Source organism: Lepisosteus platostomus, chromosome 7 (assembly GCF_059453375.1).
Source record: "Lepisosteus platostomus isolate fLepPlt1 chromosome 7, fLepPlt1.hap1, whole genome shotgun sequence".
Taxonomy (NCBI): Eukaryota; Metazoa; Chordata; class Actinopteri; order Semionotiformes; family Lepisosteidae; genus Lepisosteus; species Lepisosteus platostomus.
In genome coordinates this window covers 14681563-14698992 of record NC_142617.1, presented here as the reverse complement: position 1 = coordinate 14698992, position 17430 = coordinate 14681563, and the positions used below count along the sequence as shown (strand labels likewise).

The 17430-nt window shown below is 40.1% G+C and overlaps 1 protein-coding gene across 3 annotated transcripts in view; it reads left to right on the top strand.

Moving 5' to 3' along the window:
- Positions 1-17430, top strand: part of LOC148658357 (stAR-related lipid transfer protein 13-like) — a 129675-nt gene that overhangs the window by 110381 nt on the left and 1864 nt on the right. For all 3 annotated transcript variants that reach the window (XM_088639426.1, XM_088639428.1, XM_088639427.1), the window contains 12 exons: positions 110-181; positions 2966-3047; positions 5640-5703; positions 7175-8550; positions 9567-9737; positions 10983-11142; positions 13895-14093; positions 14906-15116; positions 15866-15980; positions 16144-16365; positions 16501-16718; positions 17041-17217. In XM_088639426.1, coding sequence (XP_088495552.1) covers positions 110-181; positions 2966-3047; positions 5640-5703; positions 7175-8550; positions 9567-9737; positions 10983-11142; positions 13895-14093; positions 14906-15116; positions 15866-15980; positions 16144-16365; positions 16501-16718; positions 17041-17217 — 3067 coding nt within the window. The remainder of the gene's footprint in view (positions 1-109; positions 182-2965; positions 3048-5639; positions 5704-7174; positions 8551-9566; positions 9738-10982; positions 11143-13894; positions 14094-14905; positions 15117-15865; positions 15981-16143; positions 16366-16500; positions 16719-17040; positions 17218-17430) is intronic.

Genomic DNA, 17430 nt, shown 5'->3' with positions numbered 1-17430 from the left:
GAATCTCAAGAAAGAACACTATAAATCACTATAAATCTTTTGCCGTATAATTTTATTTATCAAAGATCGATCTGAGCCACACAACTCACTTGTTCTGGTTATGTTTCAGAGATCGAAGCGAAGGAGGCATGTGACTGGTTACGGGCAGCAGGATTTCCTCAATATGCTCAGCTTTATGAAGGTAATTCATATTTGTATTTAAATTCTTCTAATATAGACAGAAATATCAAGTGTAACTCTTAAATAACTAAACACATTAGTGTAACTAAAAATACTGATAAGGGGATTTAAGTTTCCAGATTTATATGAAATGTATTTTTTTTGTTGTTAGCAATTTTGAGCTTGTGTTGCTTATTTAATGAGGAGGTAGAAAGTATGCTTCTGTAGCTGCACCACAGCAGAATAGCCTTAATGGTTTAGTTTCTTATGGCAGTTATTCACTGTAGCTCATTCATTGACAGTTGACCTGGATACTGTGAGATTTAATCTTATTTCAATTTGATTACGGAGAATCTGTTTGGCTCTTCTCTTCCTGATACAATGAAATTATCATTGGTGTACCATGAAAGGATTCATTTACACAGCTGTCTTCAAGCTCACTGCATGAAACATGGTCCTCCTTTCAACTCCTTCTAAAGTGGAGTGGTAAATTCTGTCTGGATATTTCCCAGCTTGAGTTACTATCCAAACATGGCCTGTGTAGTTAAAATAAGGGTCATGGGAAAAGCATCTTCTTTTTAAAAATATTTCATTCACACTTCAAGGTCTCCACTGAGGATTATGAAAGATGAGTTAATTTGTTTGCCTGGGTAATGTCAAATGCAGTACCTACTGTCATCCATAAACCTACTGTATTATCACCTCTATTACCTTTGAGTCTGAGAAATGTTTGATAACTGCAGTCACTGGAGCATAGATTTGTTTTTTCCTGCAGATAAACCTTTTCATACCATGGTTGAGACATTGCTGCAAAAGCATAGCTATCAATGTGCAAGGGATCATTCTGCACATTCCTCTGTGAGCAAGCAGATTCAAACTAAACCCCAGACTAAATCCATCTTCGACACACCCTGCCTCATGCAAACCCATTTACTGTTTATGATGGCAGGTTTCTGTTTGCTGTAAGCATCTTCCTTGTCATTAATGGAAACCTGCTATCAAGTACTGGGTTTTGAAAACTGGAACTGACGGGCAGACATTCTTATTTATCTAGGCCTAATCCTGACAGGGAAATGAGCACCTTTAAAGAAATTCAAATTCTTTATGCTTGTATTAAAATTACTAGGATTTACATTCACACTTTCTGAAAATACCTTTTAATCTTTTAAAAACACCTTTTAACCTTTTAAAGTGCCAGCAGCTACAGTATGTCACCCTGCAGTTCAAATCTGGGAATGCACCGAAGCTCAGCAGGTGTGAGCCTGGCCAGTACCTGGATAGGAGACCTCCTGGTAAAGACTAAGGATCCTGCTGGAAGGGGTGTTACCTTTCCCACTGGGGGGACTAGTAGGGGTGCTCACACTGCAGTCTGTGTGGGTTCTAAAGCCCCAGTATAATGATGGGGACACTATACTGTAAAAAGGTGCCGTCCTTCGGATGAGACGTAAAACTGAGGTCATGACTCTTCGTGGTCATAAATCTTAGGGCGTTTCTCAAAAAGACCAGGGGTTTTAACCCTGGTGTCCTGGACAAATTTCCCCCTGGCCTTTACCAATCATGGCCTCGTAATAATCCCCATCAGTGAACAAGCTTCATCACTCTACTTTCCTCCCCACTGATAACTGATCTGTGGTTAGAGTACTGGCGCACTTTGGCTGACATTGCATCATCCAAGTGGGGGCTGGAGAGGGGTCCCCATTACCTTTAAAGCACTTTGAGTGGAGTTTCCAGAAAAGTACTACATAAGTGTTAAGAATTAATTATTGTTAATTAATCTTCTCAATTCGCCTTTAATAGTCGCAAAGGTATAGTAAAATTAGTCCAGCCGCCCATCTGGGTCATAACATTTGCTATTTTAAAAGCTTTTCTTCATGTTTCCTTAGCTCCAGGCACTGGGTTTGTCTAGAAGAAAATGTTCATCATATCAAGTAAAGCCAAAAGTAATGTTAGTTTTAGGAGGCCCAGATCTAGCCTTACCTGTTACATAAGCACAGAGTAATGTGATATACAGTAATAGAACTACAATTCTGAAGTGGGTATTTTACGCAGTCTTGCCACTCCTCATTAAAATCCCTATGGGCACAAGTTGCTATTCTAACAGTTCTTGGAAGTAACTAGGAAAATGGAGTGCTGGACTTTGGGAATATAAAAATCCCACAAAGAATTACTTTGAATTTGTGAGTTACACAGTTTCTCTTAAGTGCCTGATTCTTTGGCTGAGCCCTGCTGGAAATCTCATTTGCAAGCATATTCATTGGGGAAGTGTATACTTGAGGTGTAAACAAAAGATTTCCCTTCTAATCCCCTAAAAAAAAACTTCAACATTTCACAGCACAAAACCTTGTCTCACACTTTGGTTTTTGGTTTTGTGCTACTCCAGTGTGTACAGTATGTCAGCATCACCTGGGCCTCTGTTAAAACTGGCGAAGCCAACAAAGTGAAACGGTCAAGGAAATAATATCTAATTAAGTTCTTTATTTTAGTGTACAAGTCCCCATGTATAAATAATTGTACGGTTTAAGTCTCATTCATTTGTCTTATTTGGTTTCTACAGTTAAAGACCTTTGTTCGGGTTTGTTAATGAATTCTTTCGCACACACAAGGTTTCAGAGCAATCCTTCTGTGGGTCGGCACCAGTATACTAGAAGACCTTTATAGACTGCATACTGGGGTTTTGACCCTGCACATGAAAGACAATCAGCCCCCTCCCTGAATGCTGCGAAGGTCAAATGTGTTAGTTGCCAGTCGGTTTTGCTTGTGAGTCGTAAAAAAAATCAAACACAGTTGTACCCATTTCTTCTTTCAGACTCTCAGTTTCCCATTGACATATCTGCTGTGAAGAAGGATCATGATTTTCTTGACAAAGATCTTGTCGAACCTCTTTGCCGGTATGTACCAATCTAGGGTTATAGGCTTCGTAAGTTCATGTAGATGATGGGGCTTTAACTATAGCTTCTTTGAATTTTACGTGTGTTCTATTCAAAAGCCCTAGATTCATGACTGTTACTTGTTGTAAATGAATGTTAATTGCTGTAAAGTGATAATTGTTTTATGCTATGAAGTGTGACACTGGACTTAGTTTTTAGTTTTAAAGATTGACTATATCAGAAAGGTATATCAGTTTTGTTTCTCTTAAATGCACTGATGTTCATAAAGATGAAAGTCTATAAATAAGCCTATAAATGATTTTCCATGAGAATCGTAATTTAAGTGATTAGTAAAACAATTGATTCAAGGAACTAAGTATTTTCTGATAAAAGAATTTTATTGCATTAATATACCATATTTATGTAAACACTGTGGATCATTTCTTTAACATTATATGATATTGCCTTTGAGCCAGAATGTAAATTGATGAGCCATGTGACATTGCCTTCTCTTCTTCCCTATTGCAATATAGCCCCGAAGTGTGGCAAATAGCATATTTTAGAGTCCTTTTTAATACCACAACTGAGACTGAATATTATCTACAGAATTAACCTAACAAAAGTAATAAGAAAACCTCTAATTTAACGCAAAACATCAGATAATTCAACGTAATTTGATCATATTTGAATGGATTGGTTTATTTGTAAAAGACTTTTCCACACGGTTTACTGTATGTGCTGTTTTCTTATGTAGACACTGCAGGGGTAAATCGTACCTTCTTATTTGATTTATTTTCCAAATGGATATGATCCCTTAGAGAAATGGGCTAAAAATGTTGCTCGCTTTTCTTTATTGTCCCATTTTTGCTGTTGTTTTGAAATGGTTTGAAGTGACAGTTAGACACTCAAAAGAATGGAGAACAGCACTTCACCTCCTGGAGGTTGTTATGGAGACAGTGATGGGGGTGGGAAGGGGTAAGGGGGAGGGGGTTCATGGATAACTTAAGATACTGTGGCTCGAAACAACTCTTAACCAACTGATCTACATTCAGAACTGGCTTGGTGGGAAACACTGCGGGCCAGTAAATTCTCCCATTCCAGCTTTGTCTGTACTCTGTGCGGGAACAGCCCCCCTCAAAGGGCTTCTTTCCATCAGAAGTGCAATGTGACTCCCCCCTTCACGCAAACACATGAGTGGCTGATACAGTAATGTCACGGTCACCCACTTTCACTTTGATGTTTGATGATTTACTTTGTATCGTTATCGGATACTCAAAGGTTTCTGTGCCTCGGGGGGTCATGCGCTTGTCAGTCATGGCTAACAGATGTCTGTGTGCTGAATGAGCACACACCCCCTAAATGTCCACACTGTACCTGGGCCTTGAAGATTTGCAGCAGGTTCTGGCACGGGGTGGGGAGTACTTGAGGTTGCGTGAAGTAATTACAGTATTAGGGGCTTTTGCAGCCTTTGTTGTCAAAGAATAAATGGCCTATACTTCATTGAAAATAGCACAAAGAGTCACGAAAAAAGGTAATTATGACACCACAGACAAGCCAGCTTCTCTTTGTGAAGCATAACTTTGTTTTCTTATATATAATTCATTTGGAATGTCAGCCCCTCCCCCTAGTATGGTCCTTTCTCATGCTTTTCTTTTGAATTGTTTTGATAACTATTTAAAGTGCACGTTACTGCTAGTTCTAATTTCACATCTCTTGGCATAGATTTTAGTAACATTTGTGGGGGAAATAATTTGAAGAGCTTTAGGTCTTTAGCTGGAACCATCTTAAATCCAGTGAGGCAATCAATTGCAGGATGGTAAAGATTTGTGCTTAACTTGGAGGCATTAAAAACGCAACAAATGCTAATGCTGCATGTTTAAAATCTCTTTACATGAAAGAGATTGCTTTGGCTTTTGTCGCTTATATTATTTTTACTTGGAAATGTGCTTGTTCTCTTGTTTTCTTATTTATTCATGGTAACAGTAGGGACTATCAAGGACCAGGGTTAGAATGATCACACTGTATGTTTTTTCGTACTCATCTGAAAACCTAAAGTGCAGCTGTATTAATGTGTTGTGTAAATAAATTCAAACTGCCCCCCGCACCTCCCATGCCTGAATGTAACTCAGACTGACTAGAATGTTAAGTGCTGAAGTGATGACATCAAAGGGAGGAGGGGATGATTAGCTCTCCTGTTTTTGTGGGCCTGTGGAAAAACACATTGTCACTCTGTGGAGCAACGGAGTCTGACAGTGGATACAGTTACTTAGGGACATGGCTACTGTACAGAATCATGTGCCACTATCTTGGGCTTCAGCAGTCGACAAGTCCCAGTGAGTTAGGTGGAAGTCACTATAGAGAAAACAAAATCCCTCTATTTAGGTTCTTAGCTTAATTAGGTGTTTTAGTGAGGGGGGATCTGGTCTGTCTATATTAGACTAGGCTTCTGCTTACTCCTGGACACAGGTTGCCCTGAGTTTGAAATGCTCTTTAGTGCTTGGGAGATCAGGCTGATTCAGGGTGGACTGCTTTGGTCTGCTGAATTTCAATCAACTATGGTTTAATCCACGAGGAGATCATATGGCTGAGTTGGGTTCCGTTTCTCCCTTTCAGGAGGCTGAACACATTGAATAAGTGTGCCTCTATGAAACTTGACGTGAACCTTCCCAAGAAGAAAGTAAGTGCTATTTTTTTCTGTTGATTGTAAAAACTTTAGCAGTATTAATTTTTACTGTAGATGTACTTGACTTGTTTGTCAGGCATTGTGGAATTATTGTCCATTTGTTTTTGTGTAAGAACGATGTTAAATTCCCTAAGGTTCAATATCATTGATTTTTACCAAAGTTAACAGTTTGCAGAAAAAAAAAAATTCAATTAAATGGATTCATAATTGCATCACAAACTCTTTCTAGTGTAAAGAGCATAGTGAAATTTAAAATCCATGTGCAGATTAAAATTAATTAAAACATTTCTGTAGTTTCACATTGATGATGTGAACTTTTTGTGACTTTTGTGGTTTCTTACCTTTTGGTTTATCAGTACAATTGGGATATAGTTATTTTTGCATACTAGTTTTCTCCAGAATCTCTTCCTAAACTATTCCTTTCCCAATAGCTGAATGCTACAACAATGAAATTGCCTAACAATTACTTCTTAATTCAATTAAGAGGTAATTTAAGAAGTTGTAGCATCCAAACCTGGCATATTGTACATTGTATTGCAGTGTATTCTTTTAAAATAATAATGCCTTTCAGGATTACTTAAATGAAGTGGAGTGGGTTTATTTTAAGCAGTCTTTGCCTGCTCTCAGCACAAGGCCTCTGTTTTGCAGGACTCAGCATTGCCTGATGAGCCTGACCTGTCCTACTAATTTGTTTTCCTTCAGTAGACTTTATATACCACACTGTTGCACTTCTGAATAGATAATGACAGCATGACAAACATGACATGATAAAATGACAAATCGTGTATTGTATTGTGTATTGTGTAGTGTATAAAATTTGTTTGGACACTCTGAATAGTAAAAATGCATTGGAACAAATGAAAAGTTGCATAAAAGATATGGCCTTTTAGCCCATATAGCCAATTTGGTAGTTATTAGCTTCCGCACCAACAATGTTCTCTTTAAAATGGATTTCCACATAGTTTCCACTTACAGTACATCACAATATTCATTGTCAAAGTTGCACAAGTGGGGAAAGAATATATTTTTTTAAACTTGGAATAACAATTTCTAATGAAACACCAAAAACATTCGGATAGTGTTGGCAATTTTTTCTTAGTCCTAAAGTTTTCTAAATTGATTGTGAATGCATATTTGTAATTGATTTCATTGCAGGTTTTTTTTTCCCCATTTAATTCAAAACAAATGAAATATGCTGTGGAGTAGTATAATGTGTATTTTCCTTTGGCTTAGGTAAAAAAAAAAACACCAGGGAAATTTATAAAAATCCCTCATCAAGAGAGGTTTTTGAAAATTGATGAACCTTTATTGATTGAGAGGACAAGGGAGAATGTATATGGATCATTGAGAAAAAAATCATGTAATGGAAGTATGTTTCTTATATATATATTTGACTAATAATGTCTAAGACATGTATCGGTATACTGTGAGCGGTTCCAGTTCATTTTCTCTGCTTTCCCCCTAGAGCGAAGACTCCGATGAAGAAGACTTATTTGCAATCAGTGACAAATGGACTTTCGAGTGGAGCAGCAGGCGGTGGTCGCGGCTGGAGGACATTGACTCTTTTCTGGGCCGCGCGGACAGCCAGGCCCCAGCGGGGGGTGAGCCCCTGAAGAACACGACCAGCAGCGAGAGTGTGCTGACGGACCTGAGCGAGCCCGAGGTCTCGTCCCTGCACAGCGAGAGCAGCGGGGGCGGTGAGGGCCGGAGCCTGGCCGGCACCAGAGGCCTGGTCGCCGAGGAGCGGGAAGGCGCGAGGCGGAACTGCGCGGACGTCACCGCCATGCCCGACTCCACCTCCCCGGCTCTCCCGCAGGCCCCCAAAGACATCACCAACTACTCCCCGCTCTCCGCCAAGAATGGGAAGCACAGCAGGACCCGCGCCAAGGACTTCCTGCGGCGGATGGAGACGCTGAGAACTAAAGGCACATCTGTGAAAAATAAGAAAGTCCTGGTGATTAGCGGCCCCGTGCTGCAGCAGGAGCCCGAGTCCCTAAAGACTATGCACTGCGTTGAAATTGTGAACGGGGACTTAGGTGGCCTGGAAAAACCCCGGGGCAGCTTCCCCTCCCAATCGAGCAGCGAGAGCAGTGGCCACTCGGAGACGAGCGGCAGCGCCGTCAGCACCCCCAATCTGAAGGAGCGCAAGCCCCACCGGGCCGCCCACAAGCGCAGTGGCATGTACCTGGAGGACATGGACATCTTCGCGGGGGCCCAGGTGAAGAAGGTGGCCGAGCAGAACCGCAGGAACGAGTTCCGCTCTTACGAGAACCTGGTGGTGCACATCCCTAAGGACCACAAGCCCGGCACCTTCCCCAAAGCACTGTCCATTGAGAGCCTGTCCCCCACCGATGCTGGGGCCTCCGTCAACTGGCGTACAGGTAGCATCTGCCTGGATGCCCAGAGGCAGCCCCAGAGCTCTAAAGAGCCCAGGCCCATCACCCAGTGTTGCCCCCGTGGAAGCCGGATCAGCGTGTACGACAATGTGCCCGGCTCCCACCTGTACGCCAGCACAGGCGACCTGATGGACCTAGAGAAGGAGGACCTCTTCCCCCATCTGGACGACATCCTGCAGCACGTCAACGGGCTGCAGCAGATTGTGGACCACTGGTCCAAAAACATCCTGCCAGAGATGCAAGGCGACAACCTAGAGCACGAGGGATCAGGGCTGCAGTCCTCCAGTCAGATCACCCTGGACTTTGAGGGCAATTCTGTTCTGGAGGGACAGACCACCCCGAGTGACGGAGATAAGGATGGCATGTCCCTCAATGAGTCTGACTCCACTGGGATGAGGGAAAGGAGGGATTCTGGTGTGGGAGCATCACTAACCAGGCCGAATCGGTGTGTATTCTCCTCCTAGTTATCCTTTTAGTGAGCAAAAGGGTAACTTATATGAAATAAGTTTTATATTGTAGCAATGGCAATGCTTGCTTGTGTTATGCAACATCTAAAACAAAAGGATGGTATATTGTGCATTCACTAAGGAATAATTAATCATATTAATAGTATTTGAGTGCCTTGGCTTTGGAAAGGAATTTAATTCTCTTTTTAGTAATATTTTAGAGGATGCTGTACAGTTTGCTTTTATTCTACATTGATAGGCAATAGAAAGATCAGCTGTAAGAGTAAGGATAGGCTTAATTGGGTTTTTAGTGAATTTAATCGTCAAAAAACACTTTTTAACTGTAGTTCACTGGAACCTGTAAATAGCTGTAGAATCTATTTCTAAAACTGCTGTCATGGTTTCAGCTCAGACAAAAGAGTCTGCAGATGCAGTTTTCCTCCTCAGGGTATTGTTATATAATTCAGTTATAATGTACATTTCTCTTCTTCTCAGTTCTATAGTAATAATGAAGTTTAGCTATTCTGAAGATAATAGGAGAAAAACAGATTAACCTGAAAAAGGCTACCATGTCTTGCAGTAATATGTGTTTATAAAGTTCCATGATGTATAGCAAGTACAGTATATTGCTCTGTATTCATTAGGCATGTTGCAATACTCTTTTTGCACCTTTTTGTATGAAAAATGAATCCTTGCTAGTAAATTACGTAAAGAGGAAAAACAAAATAGTGTATGGATATAAACAAATATTGAAATTGCTTAGAAAAATAATTTTAAGTCATTCCTGTTTGAGGCAGGAGTAGCTATGGCTTTTAAATATTGCACACGTAGAATTTCATGGTGTCTGATAGAAATAAGCTTATTTTAACAAAGAGAAAGCTAAGCACAATTTATATGTTTATTATATATACAATGAGAGGAGGCCTATCTTGCTTCAGAAGCCTGTCTTGCTTCCTTCCCAGTGATAGTGGCAACTATTTTATGAAAGATACTCGCTTTTGTCTCCCATCTTTAGGCTGCGGTGGCCCAGCTTCCAGATCTCCACTCGCCTGAGTCACTCCATGGCCTCTCTGCAGATCACCAACCAGTCCGCTGGCCAGCTCAGCCTGCTGCAGAAGTTCTCCCTCCTGCGCCTCACGGCCATCATGGAGAAGTACTCCATGTCAAACAAGCATGGCTGGACCTGGTGAGCACGGAACGGCAACACCTCCTCTTTCAAGATTAAATTTAAACATATACGGTCTAACTGGGAACTGATTTACCTTAACCACAGCCCTACCATTTACGGGTGGTCATCAATGACCATGCCTGGACAGGGCCTATTACAGACTAAGTAGTTGGATCGGTACAGATTAAACACAGTCCAAGCTCTGTTATGGAATGTTAAAAGTTGTCACGCAGAAGAAAAACAAAATCACAATTTTTTCTCAGGTTTATTCTAAACACAGAGGATGCAGGGCAAGACACTGATTTCCAGTAAAAGGCTTTAAAATTCATATTCTAATTTAATCTTCTGACTGCTTTCACTTCCTTGCAAGCTTTACTAAGTTCCTCCTCATAACAAATGTATTTGACCTTGTAAAATGGCACAGCCCCACTATCTTTGTTGGCCATCTCTGTTTTCCAATTTCAATAACGGTGCTGGGATATGCACAAAAGTGAAAACAGACATCTCGTAGACATCTCTAGGAAGTTGAACCAAGCTTTTCTCCTTGACTGAGCAGAAAATGTGCAATGAAGACATCACTGACATCAAAATTCCCAGTGGAGGAAGTGAGCTGTTCTGTGACCTGTGACAGCCGGTTATTTTTCTCTGTATTTCTCACATCCTGTTTGACAGAATCCCTTTTCTTCATCTGCCTGCGTTTTCCTTTTTTAACTAGAACATTTTCTGAGATGCCAAAGCTATTATCTCTAAAGCAATTTACTGTAAAATTAGAACAGCCCTGACCCAGGACATATTAGCCATCTAGTTTCTTAGCAAGGGAAACAAAATCTCATGAGGGATCAACGAGCTACGTCTGAGTGGCGAAGCACAAAACATGCAAGTTTAATTAGCAAACAGAGGCCAGTAACTAACAGAGCATCTAGTCCTGCAGTCACCCAGCCAGCTACATGGGGTTACTGTTGTTCAGCAAAAATAGAAGGATATCTCTGCCTTCTCCATCTTGTGCTGCTTCTTCATGACCTGTAAATGGAACAGTTTTGAATTCACCCAGCCATGAGACAACTGCAGAGTACATCCTATTCAATAATCATTAGCATCTATTACCTGTTTTGAGACTTGTAAGATACTAGAGGCATGAAAATTCTGTGACCTGTAACTATAAAACATGGGGGAATAGTGTAGTTTTTTTTTTGTGGTTCATCATTAAAAAAAACCTAGAGGGAACAATAGTTTCAGACAAGTTTTGTGCCTGATTACTTTCAGGTCTGTGCCAAAGTTTATGAAGAGGATGAAAGTTCCAGACTACAAGGACAAGAACGTCTTTGGCGTTCCTTTGATAGTTCACGTGCAGAGATCTGGGCAGCCCCTCCCACAGAGTGTCCAGCAGGCACTACGCTACTTGAGAAGCCAGTGTTTGGATCAGGTCAGTGCTTTTATCCTGGGTACTATGAATTGCGATGGCAGTCCCATATGTTATTCTAAGAGCATGTTTTGTGTATAGCACTGGTAAATGAGCTAAGAACGCACTTTTTTGTCTATTTAACTGTTGTATCATGACTGCTCTATTACTTTATAAGCCCACCATTTCTTGATTTCATGTACATAACTTGTCAGTAATTGAATTTGCATTGCAAGTCATGGCTCAATCATTGGAATTGTTTTTGTAGGTTTTCAGGAAACTATGAACTCTGTGACTTGTGTATCAGGCAAGCCAGCTATTTGAGCAATCTAACCTTTGTACCCAAAGAGCAGTTTTTGACTGCACATAGTTTAGCTTTAAACATTTTTCCAGTATTTAAATTTCTCAAACATTGGGAATTTCAAACATTACCATTAATTTGTCTAAGAATAATTACAATTTGTTCACATCATTTTACTTTTGCACATTTTGTTGAAAACAAAATTTGATATTATTTCTGCTGAATGTTTCTCCTTTTGGCTTCTTTTAAGAATTATATTGACCCATTTAACAAAGTATGTTTTTAATCATTCACGACAGTAAAGATTCCATTCATTTTTGTAATCTTCCATTAATATTAACGTAACGCCTTTAAATTATAAATACTGTTCTGAATATTTATTAATAATGCAACATATTTAATGGATAAGCATGTATTAAAACACATTCAAAGAAATTCAAAATCAAATTGTTGTAGTGCACATTACTGGTCATCTCTGACTTTCAACAAACCTTTTAACTATCTAAAAACATTTACACATTGCTAGTAAACACACGTACAATATGCAAATGTCATGTGTAACTCGCTCAAGTAAACATGATATAAACATCATATACAGTATACAAATTGACTATACTTATATTTTTAAGTTTAAATGGTTTCAGTTTTATAGCCATGTCATTCCACATTTCCCAAACTAAAATCTCGGACTTTGTAACCTCTCCAAATATGCCGAGTATAGTGCTTGCCACTATAACTAAGTTGTTTCACAATTTTATTTTAATCACTGAAGCATTATCAAATTGGTCATGGAAATATGAAGTAATAATTATCAAAGGAAAAACCTGCAAACCATCCAAATAAAAATATCTTTATTTTTCTGGATTATTTTCTGGAATGTGGCATTCATCAAAAAGAGATTATGATTGCACTTCAGCTGATGGTGTGGCTCATTTTCTACAATGATGAAACACTGGCTTGTAACACTGATTCCTGTTGTGTTATTATTACCCCATATCCGCTCTCTTGTGAGGGGATGAAAGCTAGCCTGCTGCTTTTTCCGTTTTCAAAAAGACTGGGGCTCCTTTTAAAGTCTATGAATGGAAACAAGATGTTTAGAAGACACTGGCCATACAGACAAGATTGAAAGCTGGGCAGTTAAGGGGGAACTGTAAAGCCATTTGTATACTTTGGGCTTAGACAGAATCTGCATTGATCAGTACATTTCAAACCACAATGAAAGTAAAATGTACACAGTAATGTGTAAAGCCTGCAATTTACATCACAAAACAGACTAAATTTACAGGTATGCACAGCGGCATATTGCCACCATTGTCTGATATTCAAAATAAGGCAACAAAACGTCCAGTGACGCGAACTGGCCCTATTACATTGTTAACATGCAGACTTGTGAATACATCTCTTTTAATCCAACAGAAATATTACTTTTGACTTTGACACGGTTTTGTCAACAAATACAACTTAATTGTTAACTCTGCATTCAGATCATGTTAGAACATTACTGCAGTGAAATGTCTGCATGCACAACCTGTACTTATTCACTCGTACATTGCATTAAATTAGTTGTTACAGTGACTAGTGAGCAGGAAGGGCCGATTTTAAGTCACAATTTGTGCAAACTCTTGCTCTCACCCACGGCGACACCAGCAGTTTGTGACAACATCCAGCACTTTCACAAAGTTCGTGATTTTGTGCTTAATTCTGAATTTGTAAAACTTTGCAATTCCAACAATTAAATTATTTTGTTACCGAGATTTAATCACCAGTCCGAGAAATTGAGACTGTAGCTCCCCTTTAAACAAAAGTACTGCCAAATCTATAACATAATGGCATCACAGGGGGAAGAAAGAATGAGACTAAAATACAACAGAGTTTGTATGATGTTGTTCATCTGCAGAATCCTAACGCTGAAAAATTAAATTCAGTAATATTTTAAGTGAATCTAAAGAGCCTCCTTTTTATGTTCAGTGTTACCTCCGAGGACTGTACAGCAGTGAAAATGGTCACACCAGTATAGGTACAGTCCTACTTATTCACTTGCAAGAAAAATCCTTTACTGTCATGAATCCAGCAGCAATTTAAATACTTAAAACATAGCTGTATTAACTAACCAAGCCTTAAATTCTAATTTAAATAATCTCACTCTCCTGACATAATCATGCCCGACTCCTTGAAATGTTGTATTTACATAAACAAAGCTTCCATTCTCATGCTTCGCACAGAAGTGTTCATTCAATTCTGGTTAATGTTTTTCACCATATTATAAAAGAATCGCTAATGAGTTGTTTTTTTGGTCATTGATCATAGTGCCTGCCTGATGCCTCAGCCTGCTTGTGGCTCTAACGTCTAACCCACTTCCTGGGTGGTTGAAAGTTACTGGGTGGCAGCTCCACAACAGAAACATGCTCCCTCTCTTTTCCTTTTCTTTCAGCATGGAATAAACCTTTACTTGTTCCCTTCTGGTTTTCTTTCAAGGTGGGATTATTCCGGAAGTCTGGAGTGAAGTCCCGGATACAGGCCCTGAGGCAGATGAATGAGAGCTCCCCAGACAACGTCAACTACGAGGACCAGTCAGCCTACGATGTGGCAGACATGGTGAAGCAGTTCTTCAGAGATCTCCCTGAGCCCCTCCTCACCAGCAAACTGGGGGAGACATTTCTCCACATCTATCAATGTAAGACTCACCTTAACAACGTCACAGTGGTCCTTCTGTCACAGAGAGAGTGCCTCAATAATTCCCTTGTTAGGATTCTAAAATGCCTCCTGTGTTAAGCACATACCTGTACAGTTTTTCAAAGTTTAATTTAGAATTCTCTTGACCATCTCTTTGATATATATTATTTTTCCACAGTGGAACCCAATTGCTTTGTTTTAATATAATCTATGGTACATTGTTACAGACAGCCCACGGCTTTGAAATGAATGCCTGTTTTTGTTGAAGGAAGATCTATTTTAAGGGCAGATTAAGGGATTAACTATAACGGCCTCTTTTTTTTATGTGCCTCTGGTGTGGTCTGAAGCCCATGTATTTGTATCTCTAAGGCTTTGCATGCTTGAGTGAGTCAAATGATTTTATCCATTCTAACATCTGTCCAGATGGTGACCAAAAATAACAAACTAGCTGTCTCCCTCAAAGGACACAATATTGTCATTCACCAAAGGTTTTAGAATGAAGGAGTGGTATGTCAGTTCCCTGCTAACTGTAGGTTTTATTATAACGTATTCCTGAAATAATTTACCTCAGAAATATTGTCACTGCAACTACATTACCTTTGGGGTAAGATTGATGACAATACTTTTATATATTAAGCGCATACATTTGAAGATTTATGGAATACTCAGATCTATTAAATTATTGTGAAACAATAAGGTGTGCAATACTATAGTTCTGGTGTACTATAATATACTAAAGCTCCAGTGTTTGCATGCTAAGCATGTTGAATTTCGCTTACTGGTTGTTACAGTAATTTTTTTCTTCCCCTGAAGACGTTCCTAAAGACCAGCGACTTCAGGCTGTGCAGGCAGCCATCATGCTCATGTCGGACGAGAACAGGGAGGTGTTGCAGACACTGCTGTGTTTCCTTAGCGATGTGACCTCGGTGGAGGAGAACCAGATGACTCCCATGAACATCGCTGTGTGTCTGGCACCCTCATTGTTCCACCTCAACATTCTCAAGAAGGATAACCTGTCACCAAGGTATCTTTCCACTGTCTCAATGCAGTACTTGTGTAACTACAGTATACTGTATGTGCTGTACTGTGTATGGTCTTTTTCTTGGGGTTACCCCTTACTTAACAGTTCTTTACTAAATAGCACAGGGTTGTTTTCTATTAACATTATACGAAACAGAAAATGATCAAATCATACATATGGTTCAACACACAAAACGTATTTTATTTCTCGTCAAATTTCACATTAAGCATCTTCTAGCTTCCATATGGTTGTGGTAGAAATTTAAATAGTAATCTAATTTCTTAACTGAATGACTGAGCATAGACACCCCACAGTTACAGTACACATTACTTAAAGAATACTTTTCTCAATGTATAGTAACTGCTCCTTTTATGTCTACTTGAGAATAAAAAAGTAATAAAGATTTAGCATATACAGAACTGGTGCCCTTGTTCCAGTACAGTTCCGTTTCATGTTTAAAGCTTTGGAAATTAAGGCATTTTGCTGTAAAGTACCAGTACATTTCAAGTGTGCACAATTTTATGAGAGCATGCTGCGTACAAATAACTCTCCTCTATAATTAAGCTACTAATTACTGTGTCTGTATTTTGTCAAATTTAAACCTACACACCTTGTTCTGTGTTCTGAAAGAGGACACATAGGGATGCTACACACATTCATGAGAGAGGTTTTCTTCCTGTTACCAATTCACCTCCAGGGCAGCGACATTTCTCAAGTCCTCATTTCCAGTTTCCCTTTCCCCTCCACAACAGAGCCATGCAAAAAAAATACGCAACAGGGAGGCCAGACCAGAAAGACCTTAATGAAAACCTGGCTGCAACTCAGGGCCTGGCTCACATGATCTTGGAGTGCAACCGGCTGTTTGAGGTGAGCGACTGAAATTTTTTCCTGAAGGCAATGCACTATGATGAGGAAGGGCAAGACATGTCAAAAAGACAGTTTGTGAAAGATTGGCCAGGAAAAAGTTGAGTCAGAACCCCCCCCCCCTTCCTGCTTTTAAGAACGTAGCGCTTTTTTCTCCCCTCTCCAGATCCCCCATGAAATGGTGACACAATCCCGCAACTCGTATGTGGAGGCAGATGTCCAAGCCCTGACGCTGGAGGAGCTGTGCAAGCAGACGGAGGAAGATGATGGCACCTACCAGACTCACGTGGAGAATCTGATTCAGTCCCTGCTGAAGGAGGCCAGGGAAAAGTCCAAGTACTGGGTGTCCTGTTCCAGCACAGACAACACCGAGCTGTTCTATAAGAAGGTGGGTTTGCCACCCGGCCTCTGCTTTCACCTCCATTCCTTTATGTATTTAATGAGCAAAGCACGTAATTATTTAGATCCCTACGATGTTAAAGAGAGCAGCCTAACAACATATAAAATGGCTCCATGTCCCCAGGTGGGTGATGGCAACCCCCTACGGCGGTGGAAGGTGTCAGTGGAGGTGGAAGCGCCTCCTTCAGTGGTGCTGAACCGGGTGCTGCGAGAGCGCCACCTGTGGGATATTGACCTGCTGCAGTGGAAAGTGATGGAGACTCTGGACAAGCAGACAGAAATCTACCAGTATGTGTTGAACAGAATGCCACCACATCCAAGCAGAGACTTTGTAGTGCTGAGGTGAGTCTGGCATTCAAGTCATTTAAAACCAATGGTTTAGACTAGAATATAGAAAATAAGTGTGTAGAGCTTTTAAGATCAAATTTGCAGTTATCTGAAAAAGTGTTTTGTAAAATTTAAACTCAACCACAATTCTAGGTATATATCTAAAGCGGGTATAGGTTTGAAAACTAATACTTGCAAAAATCTTGATATAATACCCCTAATTTGTACAGAATAAACTGAAAGAGGGTCTTTTAAGAATTTGTCACTTATTTTTTGCCAAAGCATTCAGGTGTGCATCTTGAAAAGCTCTGTAACTGTGCCTGTTGCTCCTGTCCAGATCTTGGAGAACGGACTTGCCAAAGGGGACATGCGCACTGGTTTCAGTATCAGTGGACCATGAAGAAGCTCCGCCAATGGGAGGGGTGAGAGCGATAGTGATGGACTCACAGTACTTACTGGAGCCTTGTGGTTCAGGAAAATCCAGACTCACACACATCTGCAGGATAGACCTCAAGTGAGTAAATATTTGGCCTACCATCTGGTACACATATTCATGTGGCTTTTGAGCAAAGTGTCTCTTTTTATAGCAGTGAACATTAAGCAATACAATCATTTAAAAACAACTACTTGCTATATGAAAACAGGAGGTATCGCATCACAAAGAACATTAAGGAATGTATTTGTTTTTTTAATCTACCACCTACATTAGTTCTTTGCTGGAAGCATG